Source organism: Euleptes europaea, chromosome 5 (genome assembly GCF_029931775.1).
Source record: "Euleptes europaea isolate rEulEur1 chromosome 5, rEulEur1.hap1, whole genome shotgun sequence".
In the NCBI taxonomy this organism is placed as follows: Eukaryota; Metazoa; Chordata; class Lepidosauria; order Squamata; family Sphaerodactylidae; genus Euleptes; species Euleptes europaea.
Genome location: NC_079316.1, coordinates 10427054 through 10446338, shown reverse-complemented (window position 1 = coordinate 10446338; position 19285 = coordinate 10427054). Strand labels below are relative to the sequence as shown.

Below are 19285 nucleotides of genomic sequence, written 5' to 3'. Positions count from 1 at the left end.
GGACAAATGGGTGCTTAGGAGGGTGGAGTCTGCCATTATATCCCACTGAAATCCTTCCCCTTCTCAAACTCTGCCCTCTCTAGCTCCACCCCCAAACCACCAGGAATTCCTGAACCTGGTGTTGGCAACCCTTGTTTGGACAGCAGCTGTATGCCCGTAAGAGCTGTGCGATACAAGCCATTCAGAGCTGCCCCTTCCTCCAGTGCTGCCTCTTCATGCTAGGAAAGGCATGATCTGTTGAACTTCTGCCTGCTGCGTGGCTGTGAACAGCACACAGTCTCATAGGAGGGGGTTGGGCATCAAAACCGAACGTTATTGGACACTAACCGGTATCTGCATTTTAAAAGGTTATGGGGTTATTCCATACCTTTCCAAGTGGGAGCAGTGCATTTGGAGTCCTTAAATAATAAAACTCTTCCCCTGATCAGAAAGGAACTCCTTATCTTGTTGCAGGCAGCAGCTGTGTTTGAAATAACATGAAAATTGGGAGTGGGGAGTTTACCCACATCTCCATCTGTTATGATAAAATCATGGCAACCAGTAAAGGAATGGATAATCTTAAACCTGTACTGCATTGACTCAAGGCTAGTTTCCCCGCCCCCCATATATGCCATCAAAAAAAAGAAAGGGTCATCTTACAGTCACATACAAGTTACAGTTGTGTCCCATATAGGGTTGCCAGCTCCGAGTTGGGAAATACCGGGAGATTTTGAGGACGGAGCCTGAGGAGGGCGGGGTTTGGGGAGGGGAGGGACTTCAATGGGGGATAATGTCATAAGTCCACTCTCCAAAACAGCTTTTTCCCCTCTAGGTGATCTCCGTGGCCTGAAGATCAGTCGTAATCCCAGGAGATCTCCAGCTACCACCTGGTGGTTTGGAAATTAGCACGGGAATTTGGTACAAAAATGCACATAAGCAGGTTGCAAAATAGCAAGTGTATAATAAGTGATAAAGCTAGAAAAGACAAGACAAGTGTACAACATGAAAACTTAACAACTAAGTAGCTAAATATATACAAATTTACAGGTAAGTATGGAAAAGTCTTGTGGTATATATCTGGAGGTAAAAGTCCTCTTCTGAATTTCAATGATAGTCAGTTCCACAGGATATCCAGCATAGGTATAAATCCAAGAAAATGGGGGACGGCCGTTTCACATGAGTTTCTTTAGCCCCATAGTATATCATCCATTTTGTAGTAAATCAATTACATAGAAAAATAGTCTTTTTCAGTTCAACATTCTGCAGCAGTGATGTCAACAGGTTCCCAATGGGATACAAGTATGGCCATATATATTGTATATATTTAGCTACTTAGTTGTTAAGTTTTCATGTTGTACACTTGTCTTTTCTAGCTTTATCACTTATTATACACTTGATATTTTGCAACCTGTTTATGTGCATTTTTGTACCAAATTCCCGTGCTAATTTCCAAACCTTGTTGGTAAAGGCACGGACGTGCCCTTTGTTTTTGATTTGCTTACCACCTGGTGGTTGGCAGCTCTAGCCCCATAATAAACATTTTTCTGTGTATCACATTTTTAAGAGGGGGGCTGCATTGCATTCAGTGCCGTCTTCCTTTCAAGTAAATAAGGTCTTTTAGAAAAATGGCTTCCGTTTTAACTATTTGTAGTTTCAGCAAAAGCTTATAGAGAACCTCTAGAATTCAAATCTGTGCTTTAAAAAACAGAAAGGAACATGTTTATGATAGAAAATATCCTGTTTGATTAAAAAACAACGACAGGTTAGTGTGGTGTCAAACATTTAATTGTAAGATCTTTCTACTTCGCCTTTACAGTGATACAAATAACAAGTGTTGCCCAGGCCCCCAAAAATGAAAAACAGATTTGTTTTGTTTTAAAACCCAAAACCTCTGTCAGATGAAAACTAGGGTTGCTAGCTCTGGGCTGGGAAATTCCTGGAGACTTGGGGGGTGGAGGGTGGGTGGGGGAGACACCTGTATGGGGCATAATGCCGTAGACTCAGCTTTCTAAAGCAGCCATTTTCTCCCGGGAAACAGATCTCTGAAACGTGGAGACCAGTTGTAATTCCAGGAGATCTCCAGGCCCCACCTGGAGGTTGGCAGCCCCAGTGAAAACCCATCAGCCCTATGTTTTCTAGCACCGACAGTCCTTTCCTTCCGCGATCCCGATTCTTCCCTCCCCGTACCCTCCGTTTCAGGTGCTCGGATCATTTTTTTACCATTTCTGCAAATGAGCCAAACCCCTCAAACGGGGAATAACTGAATGCAAAAGCAGATGTGTTTTAGCCCGCGATACTGATGGGCCTGTGCATTTTGAACAGCGCCAGCTTTTTCTCACGGGCAATATGGCCGCGGTCTGAAAAAAGGATGGTTCATGTGCCAGGCGAGAAAAAAAAACCCCGATTGTCAGGGTCCAGCTCTGAATCGAAAAGCAAACGAGACTGAAATCGCTCTGTGACATGTACCTCGGGGTTCCTTTCCCCGGAGCCCCTTTACAAACTACAATTCCCAGGGTGCCTTCAGGGAAAAGACTCTTGGCTATTCCACTGATGTTGAAGTCGCCTAATAGGGTTAGAGGAAGATGGGGCTTAAGACAGAGGCTGAGATCCTTGACTAGCCTTTTCTCTGCCTTTTTTCCCCTCCCTTCAGATGGCGGAGTATAAGCGGGCGATGTTCCAGGACGAAGAGGCGCCGGACGCTGCCGCGGACGGGAGCACCTCTCCAGACGGTGTGGAGGTAGGAAGGATCGGTCCTCCCAGGGATGGCGCACGGTGCCGTCGGTTTGCGCAGCGTTCGTGGATGGGATGCTCTGAGAATCCGCGCCGCTTCCCCCAGGAGTCTTCCCGGCGGCTGCCTGGCAACTGGATTATGATATTAAATTAATCATAAAGGCGCTGGCTCCGGCGCTCGCATAATTGCTTTGCCGATGCTGGTTGCAGAGGCTGAATGGAGAGAGAGGGATGAACAAACAAGCTGGATCCGGCAGGACGGGAAGGGGGTTCTAAAGAGCCTGCATAAGAGGACAGGGAAAAATGCTCCGCCAGGCTCCCTCGCTGCCCTCCAAGGGCCCCCCTAGCACCCGTGATTGATGATGATTCTTACTTTAATCCTCAGGGGAAGCCAGGGAGATTTGTTTATGGGGACCAATTGACTAGTCTCAGGCACAAAGGCCTTATTTTTGGATGATGCAGTGCTTCGCTGTGAAATCATTCAAAGCGAAAACAGGAAGACCTCTGTTCAGATTAGGCATCTGACAAAAGAATAGAGGAGCCCCTGAAAAGGCAAACTTTTAAAGAGACACCCGGGGAAGATGATACAGAAGACCCCTCTTGACACTCTAGCACCTGAGCTTAAATGCGAGCCATGTTTAGGGAAGCAATTTGTAGGGAAATATCTGCCAAATTGTGTGTGTTAAGTGCCCTCAAGTTGCTCCCGGCTCATGGTGATCCTATGAATCAATTTCCTCCAAAACATCCTATCCTTAACAGCCTTGCTCAGGTCTTGCAAACTGAGGCCCATGGCTTTCTTGATAGAGTCAATCCATCTTTTGTTGGGTCTTCCTCTTTTCCTGCTGTCCTCCACTTTTCCTAGCACAATTATCTTTCCCAGTGACTATTGTCTTCTCATAATGTGACCAAAGTACGATAGCCTCAGTTTAGTCATTTTAGCTTCTAGGACCAGTTCAGGCTTGATTTGATCTATAACCCACTGATTTGTTTTTGTCCGCCAAATTACCCTTCTTGAAATGTCAGGGTGTTCAAGGAACAAGGGTAATTTGTTCTGTGGCTGAAAAGTTACAGATTAGACAAATGCGCTGAGGATAAATCTGTGGAAAGGGTAGCTAAAGAGAACCTCTATATTCCAGGGTAGTATATCTCTGGGTCCAAAGACAGCTGCTTCTGTCAGACTTGATTTAGGGTCATGGGTCCAGTTGATGCTGAAGCCAGAGTCTTGGGTGAGGCAGATCTTTGGAAGGCTCCAGCAAGGGAATCGATACCTCCTTGCATGCCCTCCTTTCTTCACATGTTCTAAATCTAGGGTTGCCAGGTCCCTCTTCACCACCAGCGGGAGGTTTTTGAAGCGGAGTTTGAAGAGGGGAGGGACTTCAGTGCCATAGAGTCCAATTGCCAAAGCAGCCATCAGGTGAACTGATCTGTCAGCTGGAGATCAGTTGTAATAGCAGGAGATCTCCTGCCACCACCTGGAGGTTGGCAACCCTATCTAGATCTGAACTCTGGAACTGAAGCACTCTTATTTTTCCTGCAGGCTTCATGTGTGTCTGTTTAAGTGCACCTGATCCTCAAACTGCTGTATGAATGGGTGATGTGGTCTTCCCATAGGAGATTTTGGGGGTGAGGAGGGTGGGGTTTGGGGGAGGAGAGGGACTTCAATGCCATAGAGTCCAATGGCCAAAGCAGCCATGTTCTCCAGGGGAACTGATCTCAAGCGGCTGGAGATCCGTTGTAATAGCAGATCTCCAGCCACCACCTGCAAGTTGGCAATCCTAAATATGAAGTGGTACAGTCCAGGAACACATGAAGCTGCCTTATACTGAATCAGACCCTTGGTCCATCAATGTCAGTATTGTCTACTTAGACCGGCAGCAGCTCTCCAGGGTCTCAGGCAGGGGTCTTTCACATCACCTCCTTGCCTAGTCCCTTTAACTGGAGATGTCGGGGATTGATCCTGGGACCTTCTGCATGCCAAGCAGGTGCTCTACCACTGAGCCACAGCCCTTCCCCTATTGGCCCATTGATCTATCATTTATGTAAACTGGGCCAGTGTTTTGATTTTTAGTCCTGCTTCCATCATTTCTAGTTGGGCACTAAAACTCTGAGCCAGGAACATAGGAAGGAGCTTGCGCTCTGTAGACTTCCATCCCGAACAGCCGCAACTGGAGGCTGCTGGGAAGTCACCATGGCGCAGGGATGGCACGTTTCCCCTCAAGGGCGAGCAGAGCTGTTCCGAACGTCTCCCAGCAGACGTTGTCAGCTGATAAATCTGCCGAACAGCAGGGCGGGGGGAGCCCATTGCCAGGGGAGACAAGATGGATGAGCAAACACCGCACAGGAAGAGGGATTAATACGAGGGACGGCCTGACCCTCTCCTGCTGTGGGCAGGAATCTCTCTGAGCTTTTGAGAGGCAGCGTGGTGTAGTGGTTAAGAACGGTGGTTTGGAGCGGTGGACTCTCATCTGGAGAACCGGGTTTGATTCCCCACTCCTCCACACGAGTGGTGGAGGTTAATCTGGTGAACTGGATTTGTTTCCCCACTCCTACACGTGAAGCCAGCTGGGTGACCTTGGGCTAGTCACAGCTCTCTCTGAACTCTCTCAGCCCCACCAGCCTCACAGGTAGGGTTGCCAGCCTCCAGGTGATAAAGCAAAAACAGCACTGATGGCTAAACACAACAGGTAAATAACTAATAAAAATTGTATGTATAAATTATTACAAATGTGTACAACAACCTCCAGGCACTATTTCACAGTGAACTCTTGTCTCCAAGTATAGTTATTAACAAACAATGCACAAATCATATCAGGTCGATAACTGGAATAAATACCAAGATGAACCAATTTGCTAAGTCCTAATATGTAGAACAATTGTCCATACTCCTGTTGGAGCAATATCAACCGCAAAATTATGCAAAGAAATGCCACAAGGTTCCACGAGACGGGCTTCCGGTAATAAACCCATTTCACCACTGAGGTTTCTTCAGTCGGGATGATCTTCTTTGTGGCTTCTGCTGGATGATAGGCGTCTCCTGCTATTACAATTGATCTCCAGCCGATAGAGATCAGTTCCCCTGGAGAAAATGGCCACTTCGGACTCTATGGCTTTGACGTCCCTCCCCAAACCTCACCCTCCTCAGGCTCCTCCTCACCAGTGGCGAAGAGGGACCTGGCAACCCTAACTCAGTAGGTAGTCTGAGACAAGCCCCGTCTCTTTCCGTCTCTCTCTCTCTCTGCCTCAGTTCCCCTCCCATCCGAAATACAGAGATAACGTAGAGGCCTACCTTGCAGGGCTGTGGTAAGAATGACAAAATCCTGCACATGCAGCACTTTGAACACTTAGAAGATCAATATGAATACAGAGTACCGTGTTGTTCGTAATTGTTTATCTAGATACTTCTTTTAACTAGGGATTGGCGCCCTGCTTTCCTCCCCAAAGGGGATCTGAAAGGGCTTACTCCATCCTTCTCACCTCCTCCATGTTTACCCTCACAATAACCCTGTGAGGTGGGTGAGGATGAGAGAGAGTGGTGAGCCTGAGGCCCCCCTATGAGCTTCCATGGCCTGAAGACTGGGGATTCGAACCTGGTTCTCCCAGACCCGAAATCACTGCCTACCACCACTACCTCTTCCATCCCCCATTAGTGTTTCTATCTTCACCCTTCTTCCTTTGCCCTTTTCTCATCACAAAAGACAAGGTTGCTGGGGCTCTTTGGAAGGTGGAAAATGCCACTGAGTCGCAGTTATGGCGGCTCTGTCAGGTTTTCAAGGCAAGAGAGGAACAGAGGTGGTTTGCCATTGCCTGCCTCTGCGGAGCAACCCTGGACTTCCTCGGTGGTCTCCCATCCAAGCACTAACCAAGGCCAACCCTGCTTAGCTTCCGAGATCTGACGAGATCAGGCCAGCCTGTGCCATCAAGATCAATGCAAGAGAGGAACAGAGGTGTGTTGCCATTGCCTGCCTCTGCGGAGCAACCCTGGACTTCCTCGGTGGTCTCCCATCCAAGTATTAAACAGGGCCCACCCCGCTCAGCTTCCGAGGTCTGATGAGTTCAGGCTAGCCTGGGCCAACCAGGTCAGGGCAGCCCAGGGGTCAAATCCAGCACCTCACCTCTTCCCTTCTGTTTTTTTTTCTCCACTTTTGCTTTCAAGGTGGGCTTCAGGAAGGGCAACGGGCCCCTGCTCAGTCACCTGGGCTCCCGAACCCAGCTCAAGCTAGCACTTTGCGCCGTCTCCCTCTTCGTGGTCCTGCTGCTGCTGGGTTCAGTCATCGCCATGGGCATCCAGTACAACAGAGGTAAGTGAGCAGAGCCGGGGGAAGAGGGTTCCCCTCCCTACCCACCCAGCCTTTGTGCTCCATAAGAGTCGAGACCACCTGTCTCTGAAAGAGAAGTCAGCCTTATCCATAAGGACAAAGAACGGGGGGAGAAGGAAAAGGAGAAGGGTTGGTTTGTATATGCTGACTTTCTCTACTACTTAAGGGAGAATCAAACCGGCTTACAGTCACCTTCCCTTCCCCTCCCCTGTGAGGGAGGTGAGGCTGAGAGAGTTCTAGGAGAGCTGTGGCTAGCCCAAGCTCACCCCGCTGGCTTCATGTGGAGGAGTGGTGAAACCAACCCGGTTCACCAGATTAGCCTCCGCCGCTCATGTGGAGGAGTGGGGAATCCAACCCGGTTCTCCAGATCAGAGTCCACCGCTCCAAATCACCGCTCTTAACCACGACAACACGCTGGCTCTCCAAGACTCTCCCTTGCGGAGTGACTCCAAGACTCTCCCTGTCGATCAGTGCATCTGGTGTTTTAAGTAGGTCATCACATCAAGGAAATTTGGATTTGTGCCTCACCAGCAGGCTTCAAGTGGAGGAGTGGGGAATCAAACCCAGTTCTCCAAATTAGAGTCCACCACTCTTGACCACGACACCACGCTGGCCCTCAAGGAGGTGTGAGGAGGGAGATATTCCATTCAGTCAGCCACTCCTGTGGCAACCATTTTGGGTTTGGATCCTCTCCTGTGACGGCCAGTTTGGCTTTGGCTCCTCTCCTGTGGTGGCCATTTTGGCTTTGACTCCTCTTGCGGTGGCCATTTTGACTTTGACTCCAATCCTGTGGAGGCCATTTTGGGATACCACTCACCCCACCCCATAGAATTCCAAAGATGCCCACAGACTCCTGTCCTAGGCTCACACGCTCGCCACCACACCACGCTGGCTAACCTGATGGTGTGTGTTTGCCTATCTCCCTGGGGAGGGGCTGTGGCTCAGTAATAGAGCATCTGCTTGGCATGCAGAAGGTCCCAGGTTCAATCCCCGGCATCTCCAGTTAAAGGGACCGGGCAAGTAGGTGATGTGAAAGACCCCTGCCTGAGACCCTGGAGAGCCATGGAGAGGGACCATGGCTCAGTGGTAGAGCATCTGCTTGGCATGCAGAAGGTCCCAGATTCAATCTCCGGCATCTCCAGTTAAAAGGGACTAGGCAGGTAGGTGATGTGAAAGGACCTCTGCCTGAGACCCTGGAGAGCCATGGAGAGGGGCCGTGGCTCAGTGGTATTGTCATGCAGAAGGTCCCAGGTTCAATCCCTGCCATCTCCAGTTAAACGGACTAGGCAAGCAGGTGATGTGAAAGACCTTTGCCTGTGACCCTGGAGAGCTGCTGCTGGTCTGAGTAGACCATACTGACTTTAGATGGACCGAGGGTCTGATTCAGTAGAAGGCAGCTCCATGTGTTCATGTGTGTTCCCTGCCAGATCCGGCCCAAACCACTTGCCTGACCGAAGCCTGCGTCATCGTTGCCAGCAAGATCCTGGAGGCTCTGGACCGAGAGACCAACCCCTGTGACGATTTCTACCAGTACGCCTGCGGAGGGTGGATCAAGCGGAACCCGCTCCCCGACGGCCGCTCCAAGTGGAGCACTTTCAACAGCATTTGGGACCAGAACCAGGCCATCATGAAACATCTGCTCGGTAAGCTGCCGTTTCTTCCAGGGAGGGCAGACTTGGCTTCCTCTTCGATGGGAAATAGGATGGGAAATAATTGCCTCGGGGAGCCAGGCTGCTAAATTGCCACGCTGGGATCCTTGGGGCTGTTCAGCCTCTGCCGCGGGCTCACGGGCTGGGGCGCTTCTCTTGCCAGAGAACGCCAGTTTCAACTCCACCAGCGAGGCGGAGAGGAAGACCCAACGCTATTACCTGTCTTGCCTGAAGGAACAGAAGATTGAGGAGCTGGGGTCCCAGCCGCTGATGGATCTCATTGAGAAGGTGGGCCTGGCTGTGGGGAGGGGGCACAAGGGTCTCTGTCCAGAGAGTCAGGCTATTCGGACTGCTGTGCAGTTATTTTATTTTCTCTCAGAGTTGGAAGGAGGCAGGAGGGTCTCTGTCCAGGGAGTCAGGCTATTCAGACAGCTGTTCATTTATTTTATTGTATCTCAGAGCTGGAAGGTACCACCGGGGTCATCTAGTCCAAGCCCCTGTCAACAGAGGAACTACAAATATAATATCCTTGACAAGTTGGTATCCAGTCGATACTTAAAAACCTTCACTGGTGAAGAATCCCCCACCTCACAGGGGAGACTGTTCCAGTGTCTAATACACCTCACCGTCAGGAAGTTCTTCAAATTTAGAGGAAACCTCCTTTGCCGTAGAGCCAGCGTGGTGTAGTGGTTAAGAGCGGCGGACTCTAATCTGGAGAGCCGGGTTTGATTCCCCACTCCTAGACATGAAGCCAGCTGGGTGACCTTGGGCCAGTCACAGTTCTCTCTGAACTCTCTCAGCCCCACCTTCCTCACAAAGCTGTCTGTTGCTGGGAGGAGAAGGGAAGGCGATTGTAAGCCGGTTTGAGACTCCTTAAAAGGTAAAGAAAGTTGGCATATAAAAACCAACTCTTCTTCTTATATCCATTAGTCTGAGATCTGTTAGCCAACATTACCAAAAACCTATCTGCCCCATCCTCCTCATGACATCCCTTTAGGTATTGGAAGGTGGCAATCAGATCATCTCACAAGTGTCTCTTCTCTAGCATAGAAATTCCCAACTCCTTCATCCTAGAGATTCCCAGCTGTGTCGGATGTGAGTCCAATAGACATGTTATTCCTCAGTTTCAGGAGAATCACAGTTCTTTCCAACGGTGGTTCTGGCTAAATAGACACTCTTCAGCATTCCTTGTTTAGCTGCAACTTGCTCAACGAGGCTAGAGACAGATGGATAAAGCCTTTTATTCAGGAATCTGCCTCTAAACTGGATAATCTGAGGGTTCTTTTAGCAGGGGTGGATTTTAATACTACATTGGCAGTCACCAAATTTCTTTCCTGGTCAATTAAGATTAAAAAAAAACTAATTTCCTTATGGGCTATTTAGATAGATCCTTCCCCCCCTTTTTTTTTTTGGCCTCAGTGTGACATTGTTCAAGGCCGAATTGGCCATATGAACAGTATCATTAAAGTAAAGTTCTTTCCAACGTAGGAATAGCTTTGCTGGATCAGACCAAGATCCAACTCTTCCGTTTCCCACAGGAGCCAGCCAGATGCCTTTGGGAGCTCTCAGACTGGGCATGATCATCCCATATTGTTGATTGGTATTTAGGGGTATACTGCCTGACTACATGGGGTTTTCATTTACCTATTGTGGCTAAGAGCTAAGAGTAGATGTGTCCTCTGTGTATTTGTGCGCATCGTTCCCCCCCCCTTCCCCAATAAACACAACTAAGCAAATAGCCCTTAATACATCATGGCCAAACCGCAATACTGCAGTTACCTTTTTATTGAGCTAATGTTGTATTTATGATATTAATTTGGGATCTATCTGGTACATTTTTATCCTGCCTTTCTGCTAAATAGCTCAGGACAGCGTATGTAGTTCTCCCATCTCCAATCTTGTGAGGTAGGTTAGTCTGAGGGAGAGTAAATTGTCTGAGGGTCACCTGTGAACTTCGCGTCACTGTGAGGGTTTGAACCCGGGTCTCGCAGATCTCCAGGTCTCCAGCATGCTAACCCAACGGTCTCCAACCTTTTTGAGCCTGTGGGCACCTTTGGAATTCTGATCTCCAGCCGATAGAGATCAGTTCACCTGGAGAAAATGGACCCTTTGGCAATTGGACTCTATGGCATTGAAGTCCCTCCCCAAACCCCGCCCTCCTCAGGCTCCATCCCAAAAACCTCATGCCGGTGGCGAAGAGGGACCTAGTTCATCTGGAGAAAATGGCTGCTTTGGAGGGTGGACTCTATGGCATTATACCCTGCTGACATCCCTCCCCTCCACAAACCCCGCCCTCCTCAGGCTCCACCCCTAAAATCTCCAGGTATTTCCCAACCCAGAGTGGGCAACCCTAGACATAAATGGAAATGTAGTAAAACCCTCACTTTGTATAGTATGTAATCTGCCAGTAAAGAGTTTGAGAGCTATAAGATTCATTGTCATGAGAATTTCTGTTCCCGTTTTTTAATTTTTTTTAAAGTATCTAGCCCTTAAGGCTCCAAAACAGAATCTGCAAAAGCCCAAGTGAAATTTCAAAAGCCAGCAGGGAGGGTGAGCAGGATTTCCAGCAGCTGGAGGTCCCGGCTACCATGCCTGGTATAAGTCTTTGTTCCTTATTACAACGGCTGAGGAAATGCCATTACTGTTTTGGGATTCCTAACCTCTTGCTTCCACGATCCCCCCCTCCAGATTGGAGGCTGGAACATCACTGGCTCCTGGAATCAGACCACCTTCATGGACACCCTGAAATTGGTGTCTGGGACCTACCGGGCGTCTCCGTTCTTTACCATGTTCGTGGGGGCCGATTCCAAAAGCTCGAACAGCAATGTCATCCAGGTAATCCCCTTGCCAGCATTTCCGTATGTGGATCTGAAGGAGGATGGTTTCCGCTGCCAGAAAGAAATTGCTTTCTTCGGACAGGCTATATCCTATTGGGGAAGAAAGACAATCCCCCTAACTACCTTGAAGCAGCCCTGACATGCACGGCCCAGGCTAGCCTGATCTCATCAGATCTCAAAAGCTAAGCAGGGTCTACCTTGATTAGTATTTGGATGGGAGACCACCATGGAAGTCCAGGGTAGCTACGCAGAGGCAGGCAATGGCAAAACTACCTCTGTTTGTCTCTTGCCTTGAAAACCCTGCGGCGTCACCATAAGTCAGCTGTCACTTGAAGGCACTGTCCGCCACCTGCCCTGACCTGGATAGCCCAGGCTGGCCCGATCTTGTCAGATCTTGGAAGCTAAGCAGGGTCAGCCCTGGTTAGTACTTGGAAGGTAGACCACTGAGAAATCCCAGGGTTGCTATGCAGAGGCAAGCAATAGCAAACCACTTCTGGATATCTCTTGCCTTGAAAACTCTACAGGGTCAGCCCTGGTTAGCTCTTGGTTGGGAGACCACCAAGGAAGTCTAGGGTTGCTACACAGAGGCAGGCAATGGCAAACCACTTCTGCTCATCTCTTGCCTCGAACACCCTATGGGGTCGCCATAAGTTGGCTGTGACTTGACGGCACTTTCCTCCACCCCCACCTTGAAGCATGCGGCTGTAATAGCGAGCTATAGAGTGGGACTGGGGGTCAGGAAGCACCATGGGTTATGCTGCAGGCAAAGGTTTTAAAAAGAAGTTGGAGAGGGGCCAACAAATGGCAAAAGGGTTGCTGGACCAAAGAGGGACATCTAGTAGGAGAAGGATATGGGAAGAGGGTGGTTGGAGTGAAAAGGGTTCAGCCAGGGAAAGAAGGCACAACGAGACAGCCCAAACCTATCAAGGCACATTAAGAACATAAGAAAAGGCCATACTGGATCAGACCAAGGTCCATCAAGTCCAGCAGTCTGTTCACACAGTGGCCAACCAGGTGCCTCTAGGAAGCCCACAAACAAGATGACATTGCAAACAGGTAGAAGGGGTGAGGGGCATCTTGGTGGTGGTGGAAAGGGCCATCACAGTTAACTTAAGGCGACCCCACAAGGCTTTCAAGGCAAGAGACTTTCAAAGGTGATTTGCCATTGCCTGCCTCTGCATAGCAACCCGGGACTTCTTTGGTTGTATCCCATCCAAGTACTAACCAGGGCCAACCCTGCTTAGCTTCTGAGATGTGACAAGGTTAACCGTCCAGGTCATCTTCCTTTCCTTATATGGAATCTTTGCTTTTGGCCTTCAGACATTAGAAGGAGTCGGGCTGCAATCCTGAGCACTTTACCTTGGAGGAAGTAGCGTGGAACAAAGTGGGACTTGCTTGAGCAAAGTCGGATCTTCCGTGGTTGGCTGCAAGTTCATGCACAACGTTCTCGCACATAGAAATAGCATGTTGGGGAGAAGGCTAGGCTAGAACCCGTGTCCCTGACATTCTCGCTTTCAGTGTGGAAGGATTTGGGGGGAGAACAGAGTATTCAGTCACGTGATAGGCCCCGTTTGCGGTCAGAAGTGGTATAGCCCAGCTCATAGCCACGGTGAGGACTCATGCACGTGAGACAAGGTGTCGTTTGGTCCTTAAAATGCACATTTCAGGCTCATGCAGCCTCGATTTGCCTTAGGGCCGTGGAGTGAAGGGGGAACAGGGGGTTTAACCCTTCACCCTCAGCTCATTTTTGTAATTCGAAACAGAGCTCCAGCCTTTGTTGTCAGTATCTTAAGGAGGGGGAAGTGTGTGTTTTAATAGGAATCCTTTATGTAGCAGAGTTGGGGGGAGGACCAGTTTCAAACAGCAGAATGGAGGTGGAAGGTTGTGATAGTTCCCCTGTCCCGCACTGTAGGAGTCTAGAAGGAGCTGTTGGGGTGGATCAGGGCTGGACATGGTGGCAGCTGGACTCGTTGAGTTTCCTGGATTTTTGTGTTTGTGCAGGTGGATCAGTCAGGCCTTTTCTTGCCCTCCCGTGACTACTACCTAAACAGGACCGCCAATGAGAAGGTGAGGAGGCACAATAGAGGCAACCAGGGTGCAATAACCCCCTCCCCATTGATCTAGATGCATCATTTTAAGCTGAACTATAGCTATGCAGCCCTGACCTGGATGGCCCAGGCTAGCCTGATCTCGTCAGATCTCAGAAGCTAAGCAGGGTCAGCCCTGGTTAGTATTTGGATGGGAGACCACCAAGAAATACCAGGGTTGCTATGCAGAGAAAGGCACTGGCTAACCACCTCTGTTAGTCTCTTGCCATGGAAACCCCAAAAAAGGGGTCGCCATAAGTCGGCTGCGACTTGACGGCACTTTACACACACACACATAGCTATGCAGGGATCTGCTTTGGATTTGGAGTTGCTAAGTGACTCCCCCCTAATGTTGTTAGTTCTTTAAAGAAGAAGAAGAGGGGCTCTGGCTCAGTGGTCGAGCCTCTGCTTGGCATGCAGAAGGTCCTAGGTTCAATCCCCGGCATTTCCAGTTAAAGGGACTAGGCAACTAGGTGATGTGAAAGACCCCTGCCTGAGACCCTGGAGAGCTGCTGCTGGTCTGAGTAGACAATACCAAGGGTCTGATTCAGTAGAAGGCAACTTCATGTGATCTGGCAGGTGATGTGAAAGAAAATTCTGTGCCCCCTCCCTGTAATGAGTGGTGCTGTTTTCCAAAGAGTGCCAATCACTGGAAGGGAGCGTATGTGTGGGCACTTCTTCTTCATGTTCTCCCCATGCAGACCACTAGGTACTCTAGAGCAGGGGTCCCCTACATGCTGCCCACAGGAGGTATGGTGCCCGCCAAGTGTTTTTATCAAGTGGGTGGGGCTCTTGCCCAGCAGAGCCTCTGGTTGGCCACTGGGTGTCTGATTGGCTGGGCAGAGTAAGACCACAGTGTTGGTTTGATTCTCGCTCCTCTTCCCCAATCTATTTTTAAAATTGCCCCTCTTTTTGCCTGCCCTTGGGGCTTTATGTGTGGCATGGCCACCATTTTTGTGGTGGTGCCCACAGCCCTGGGTCAGAATTCCAAAGCTGAGAAAGGTTGGGGAATCCTGCTCTAGAGTATGTCAAGGAATGGCCTGGGAATTCCAAATGCCCTTACCGGCTATGGCAGCCTCGGTGGAATCCTGCAGGTCTTTCATCTGGGAGCCAAGCAGAACCTGCAAACCATAAAAGGGGTGTCATAAGAAAATAAGAAAGGCCCTGCTGGATCAGACCAAGGCCCATCAAGTCCAGCAGTCTGTTCGCACAGTGGCCAACCAGGTGCCTCCAGGAAGCCCACAAACAAGACGACTGCAGCAGCACCATCCTGCCTGTGTTCCAAAGCACCTAATACAATAGGCCTGCTCCTCTCATCCTGGAAGGAACAGGTATGCATCATGACTAGTATTCATTTTGGCTAGTAGCCATAGATACCCTTCTCCTCCATGAACATGTCCACTCCCCTCTTAAAGCCTTCCAAGTTGGCAGCCATCACACCTCCTGGGGCAGGGAGTTCCACAGTTTAACTATGTGTCGAATCCAGCACCTACCACCTGCAGCCGTCCTTGTTTCTTCCAGGTGGAGGGGGGAAAAGAAAAGGGTCAGCAGTTTGTCCTGCCCTTTGCAGAATGGTTGGATTGCCGGCGAGGGGCAGAGAAAGGAATGTTTTTTTTAAAAAACCTCTCTGCAGTGGCTCAAATGCCCCAGAGTTCCCCTGGACATTTTGCTCTCTCGCGGCAGGTGCTGGCTGCCTACCTGGAGTACATGGTGGAGCTGGGGACGCTGCTGGGTGGGGCCAAAGCCTCGACGGAAGAGCAGATGCGGCAGGTGCTGGAGCTGGAGATTCAGCTGGCCAACCTCACAGTCCCCCAGGACGAGCGGCGGGACGACGAGAAAATTTACCACAAGCTGAGCATCGGCGAGCTGCAGGTGGGGGCTGCCTGGGCAAGGGCGGGAGACCATGGGGAAAGGGGGGACGGCGGGGTGGGGAATGGGGGAGTGTGCGTGAAGAGGATCTGGAAGATGCATTGTGGCAATCCCCCTCACTGGCAGTCTTTAAGCAGTGACTGGAAGAACACTGGTCAGGGATGCTCTAGGCTGGTCCTGCATTGAGCAGGGGGTTGGACTAGATGGCCTGGGTGGCCCCTTCCAACTCTATGATCCTAATGGATGATATATTGCTCACAACCAGGAGTAGCATTTAGGACCGGCTCAGCCTACCTGGATATTATTATGGGGAGGAGGAGGAGAAGAAGAAGAAAAGAAGAAGAAGAGTTGGTTTTTATATGCCAACTTTCTCTACCACTTAAGGGAGAATCAAACCAGCTTACAATCAACCTTCCCTTCCCCTCCCTACAACAGACACCCTGTGAGGTAGGTGGGGTGGAGAGAGCTCTAAGAGAGCTGTGACTAGCCCAAGGTCACCCAGCTGGCTTCATGTGTAGGAGTGGGGAAACAAATCCCGTTCACCAGATTAGCCTCCGCCTAATGGACTAAGGATCTGATCTGGTATGAGGCAGCTTCATGTGTATGTGTGATCTCTCGTGGAAAGGTCCCAGAGAGGAGAGTTGGGAGAGATCTTGCCTCAAGATCCCTGGAATATTGCTCTTAATCTCTTCCCTGTGTGCCACACTACATGGATGCTCCAGAGCTCTCCATAAGGTATTCCCCAGGTTTTCAACCTGTTATTCCTTTATTGGTCTCCTACTGTGCTAGAAGCAAGCCCTGTGGCACAGAGTGGTAAGCCACAGTACTGCACTCAAAGCTCTGCTCACAACTTGAGTTTGATCCCGACAGAAGTCGGTTTCAAGGTAGCCGCCTCAAGGTTGACTCAGTGAACTGGGTGGGTTTCCCCACTCCTCCACATGAAGCCAGCTGGGTGGCCTTGGGCTAGTCACAGCTCTCTCAGCCCCAACTACCACACAGGGTGTCTGTTGCGAGAAGGGGAAGGGAAGGTGATTGTAAGCCGGTTTGATTCTTCCTAAAGTGGTAGAGAAAGTCGGTATATAAAAACCAGCTCTTCTTATTCTTTTTCCTGTCTTCTGCTGCCAACAGGACCAGCTCCCTGCCCTCCTCTAAGTGACAGCCCTTCAAATACTTCAAGAGAACAATTATGCCCCACCAACCTCCTCTTCTCCAGACTAAACATTCCCTCTCTATGTTATCCACGGTTTTCTTCTTGCACCTTTCAGCTTCTCCCCATCCAGTCGCTGGGACTCTCTTTGCTTTCCCGGCATCACCCGAGATACAAAGCCCCCCCCCCCCCGCCCCATCATTAGGATGCAGTAGGCATCGCCGCTCAGCTGTGGCGAATGCCAGCAACATAGGAACCTGGCAGAATGGCTTCCCAACGAGAGTGAGAGCGGCAGCAAGAATGCCAAGGCAAGCCCAGCCCTCCAGTCCTCAGACGCAGATCAGTTTGCAGAGGGGGGTTGGGTACTTGAATCCACTCCCCTTCTCCTGTGGGCTGCTGCGCCAACAGCATAGCAGGTCCGAGTATGGGATGCTGACCAGCGTCATGGGGAGACTTCCCTTACCCTTATGGGGAGGGGGCATGGCTCAGTGGTAGAGCATCTGCTTGGCACGCAGAAAGTCCCAGGTTCAATCCCCAGCATCTCCAATTAAAGGGACCAGGCAAGTAGGTGACGTGAAAGACCTCACCCTGAGATCCTGGAGAGCCGCTGCCGGTCTTAGACAATACTGACTTCAATGGACTAAGGGTATGATTCAGTATAAGGCAGCTTCATGTGTTCATGTGTGTACCAGATCTGAGGCATGAAGGGAACAAGTCTCATGAATGGCTTGTGAGTTTCACTTGGCCATGCACCCCACAAAGCGTCTGCCCACTTTTTGAGGTTGGAGGGTACAAACAGCAGCTGAGAGGTTGATCTGGTAAACCCACCTCGGCCACAAACTCGAAGAAGAAGAAGAGGAAGAGGAGTGGGTTTTTATATGCCAACTTTCTCTACCACTTAAGGGAGAATCAAACCGGCTTACAATCCCCTTCCCTTCCCCTCCCCACAACAGACACCCTGGGAGGTAGGTGGGGCTGAGAGAGCTCGAAGAGAGCTGTGACTAGTCCAAGGTCACCCAGCTGGCCTCGTGTGTAGGAGTGGGGAAACCAACCCGGTTCACCAGATTAGCCTCACGTGGAGGAGTGGGAATGAAACCCTGTTCTCCAGATCAAGAGTCCACCGCTCCAAACCACCGCTCTTAACCACTACAGCACACTGGCTCTCCAGCCAGAGAGTGTAAGAAACAGAGCTGGAAGGGACCTCAAGGGTCATCTAGCCATCAGCCCTCTGCACAACGCAGGAGATTCACAACTACTCTTCCAGGGACCCCTGTGGTATGCCCAGAGGAAGACCAATCTGGCCTGGAGGAACTTGTGCGGAAACGAAGGCCTGTCCAAGCCCATCAGAAGGGGCCGTGAGACCACCACCCGTTTCACTGTGTCTGAACTGCGGCCATTTTCTCCAGGGGAACTGATCTCTATCGGCTGGAGATCCGTTGTAATAGCAGGGGGTCTCCAGCCGCCACCCGGAGGTTGGCAACCCTGTTAATGATGCCGGGCGTTCCTTGCTTGCATGCATGTGGGAATGCGTATCGAACCGGCTGCAGAACCGGTTCAGCTGGTGAAAAATCCCCCCGGAAGGTCAGCTCTTGGTTTTTGTGCCGACCCACCCTTAGTCCGCTGGCCTCCTCCATCCGCCGCCCGTTTCCCCCAAGCATAGCTCTTCTCCCCGTGCAATTCCCCCACTCCTGGCCTCTTTAACCCCCCTTCCCCCCCGCTTTGCTTTCTGGTTCTCTGTCTCCCCCTTGTTCTCCCTCTTCCTCCCTCCCCACGGCCCTCATCCCTGATCCTCGGCCTCCTGGCCATACAGGGAAAGCCAGTTTCCTTCATCGCTCATCGGGTTGCCGAGCAACTGGTCGCCGTGGCAACGAGGAGACAAAGGAACCCATTGAGGGAAGGACACTTCAGACTGGCTCAGACTGGGCGCTAGACTCAGTCTTTAGGATGCCAATGAGGAGGATACCCGGGGGTTGCCAGCTCTGGGTTGCAAAATTCCTAGCGATCTGGGGGGTGGGGTGGGGTGGGGCCTGGGGAGGGTGCCGTTTGGAAGGGCCTCTCAAATAGGGTTGCCAACTTCCAGGTAGTAGATGGAGACCTCCCGCTATATTGCAACTGAGCTCCAGCTATATTGCAACTGATCTCCAGCTGATACAGATCAGTTCCCCTGGAGAAAAATGGCCACTTTGGCCATTGGGCTCTATGGCATTGGAGTCCCTCCCCTCCCCAAACCCCGCCCTCCTCAGGCTCCGCCCCCAAAACCTCCCGCCGGTAGCGAAGAGTTACCTGGCAACCCTAGCCCGAGGATACCCCGCTGTTCCTTAAAAACCTAGATGTCAGGTAGCCGTTCAATGAGGGCAAGGAGGCTGGTGTGAGTTTACGGCTTGCTTTATTGGCCAAGAAGTCATAAACCGGGTGAGTCAGGATCCAGACAAACAGCTCTGCGATCCTGTCACACCGAGGGAGGGCAAATGCAAGAGGTTTTATAGACATTTGACATTCCAATACAACAATGATACATTTTCTTTTTTTTTTCCTTTTTTTTTTGGTAAATTTTATTTATATAATTGAAGGGGTACAGGAAGAAAAAAAGGGAGGGATACAACGTTATAAGTATAAAAACAATTCATATTGAAAAATAAGCTCAGTTGTATATTGTAAAACATTTTCTATG

At 50.3% G+C, this 19285-nt stretch overlaps 1 protein-coding gene across 1 annotated transcript in view; it reads left to right on the top strand.

Annotated features, from left to right (window-relative positions):
• ECE2 (endothelin converting enzyme 2) overlaps positions 1-19285 on the top strand; it is a 56452-nt gene that overhangs the window by 12801 nt on the left and 24366 nt on the right. Inside the window, exons 2-8 of the mRNA XM_056849993.1 lie at positions 2630-2716; positions 6863-7007; positions 8453-8668; positions 8838-8962; positions 11363-11509; positions 13513-13578; positions 15282-15470. Coding sequence (XP_056705971.1) covers positions 2630-2716; positions 6863-7007; positions 8453-8668; positions 8838-8962; positions 11363-11509; positions 13513-13578; positions 15282-15470 — 975 coding nt within the window. The remainder of the gene's footprint in view (positions 1-2629; positions 2717-6862; positions 7008-8452; positions 8669-8837; positions 8963-11362; positions 11510-13512; positions 13579-15281; positions 15471-19285) is intronic.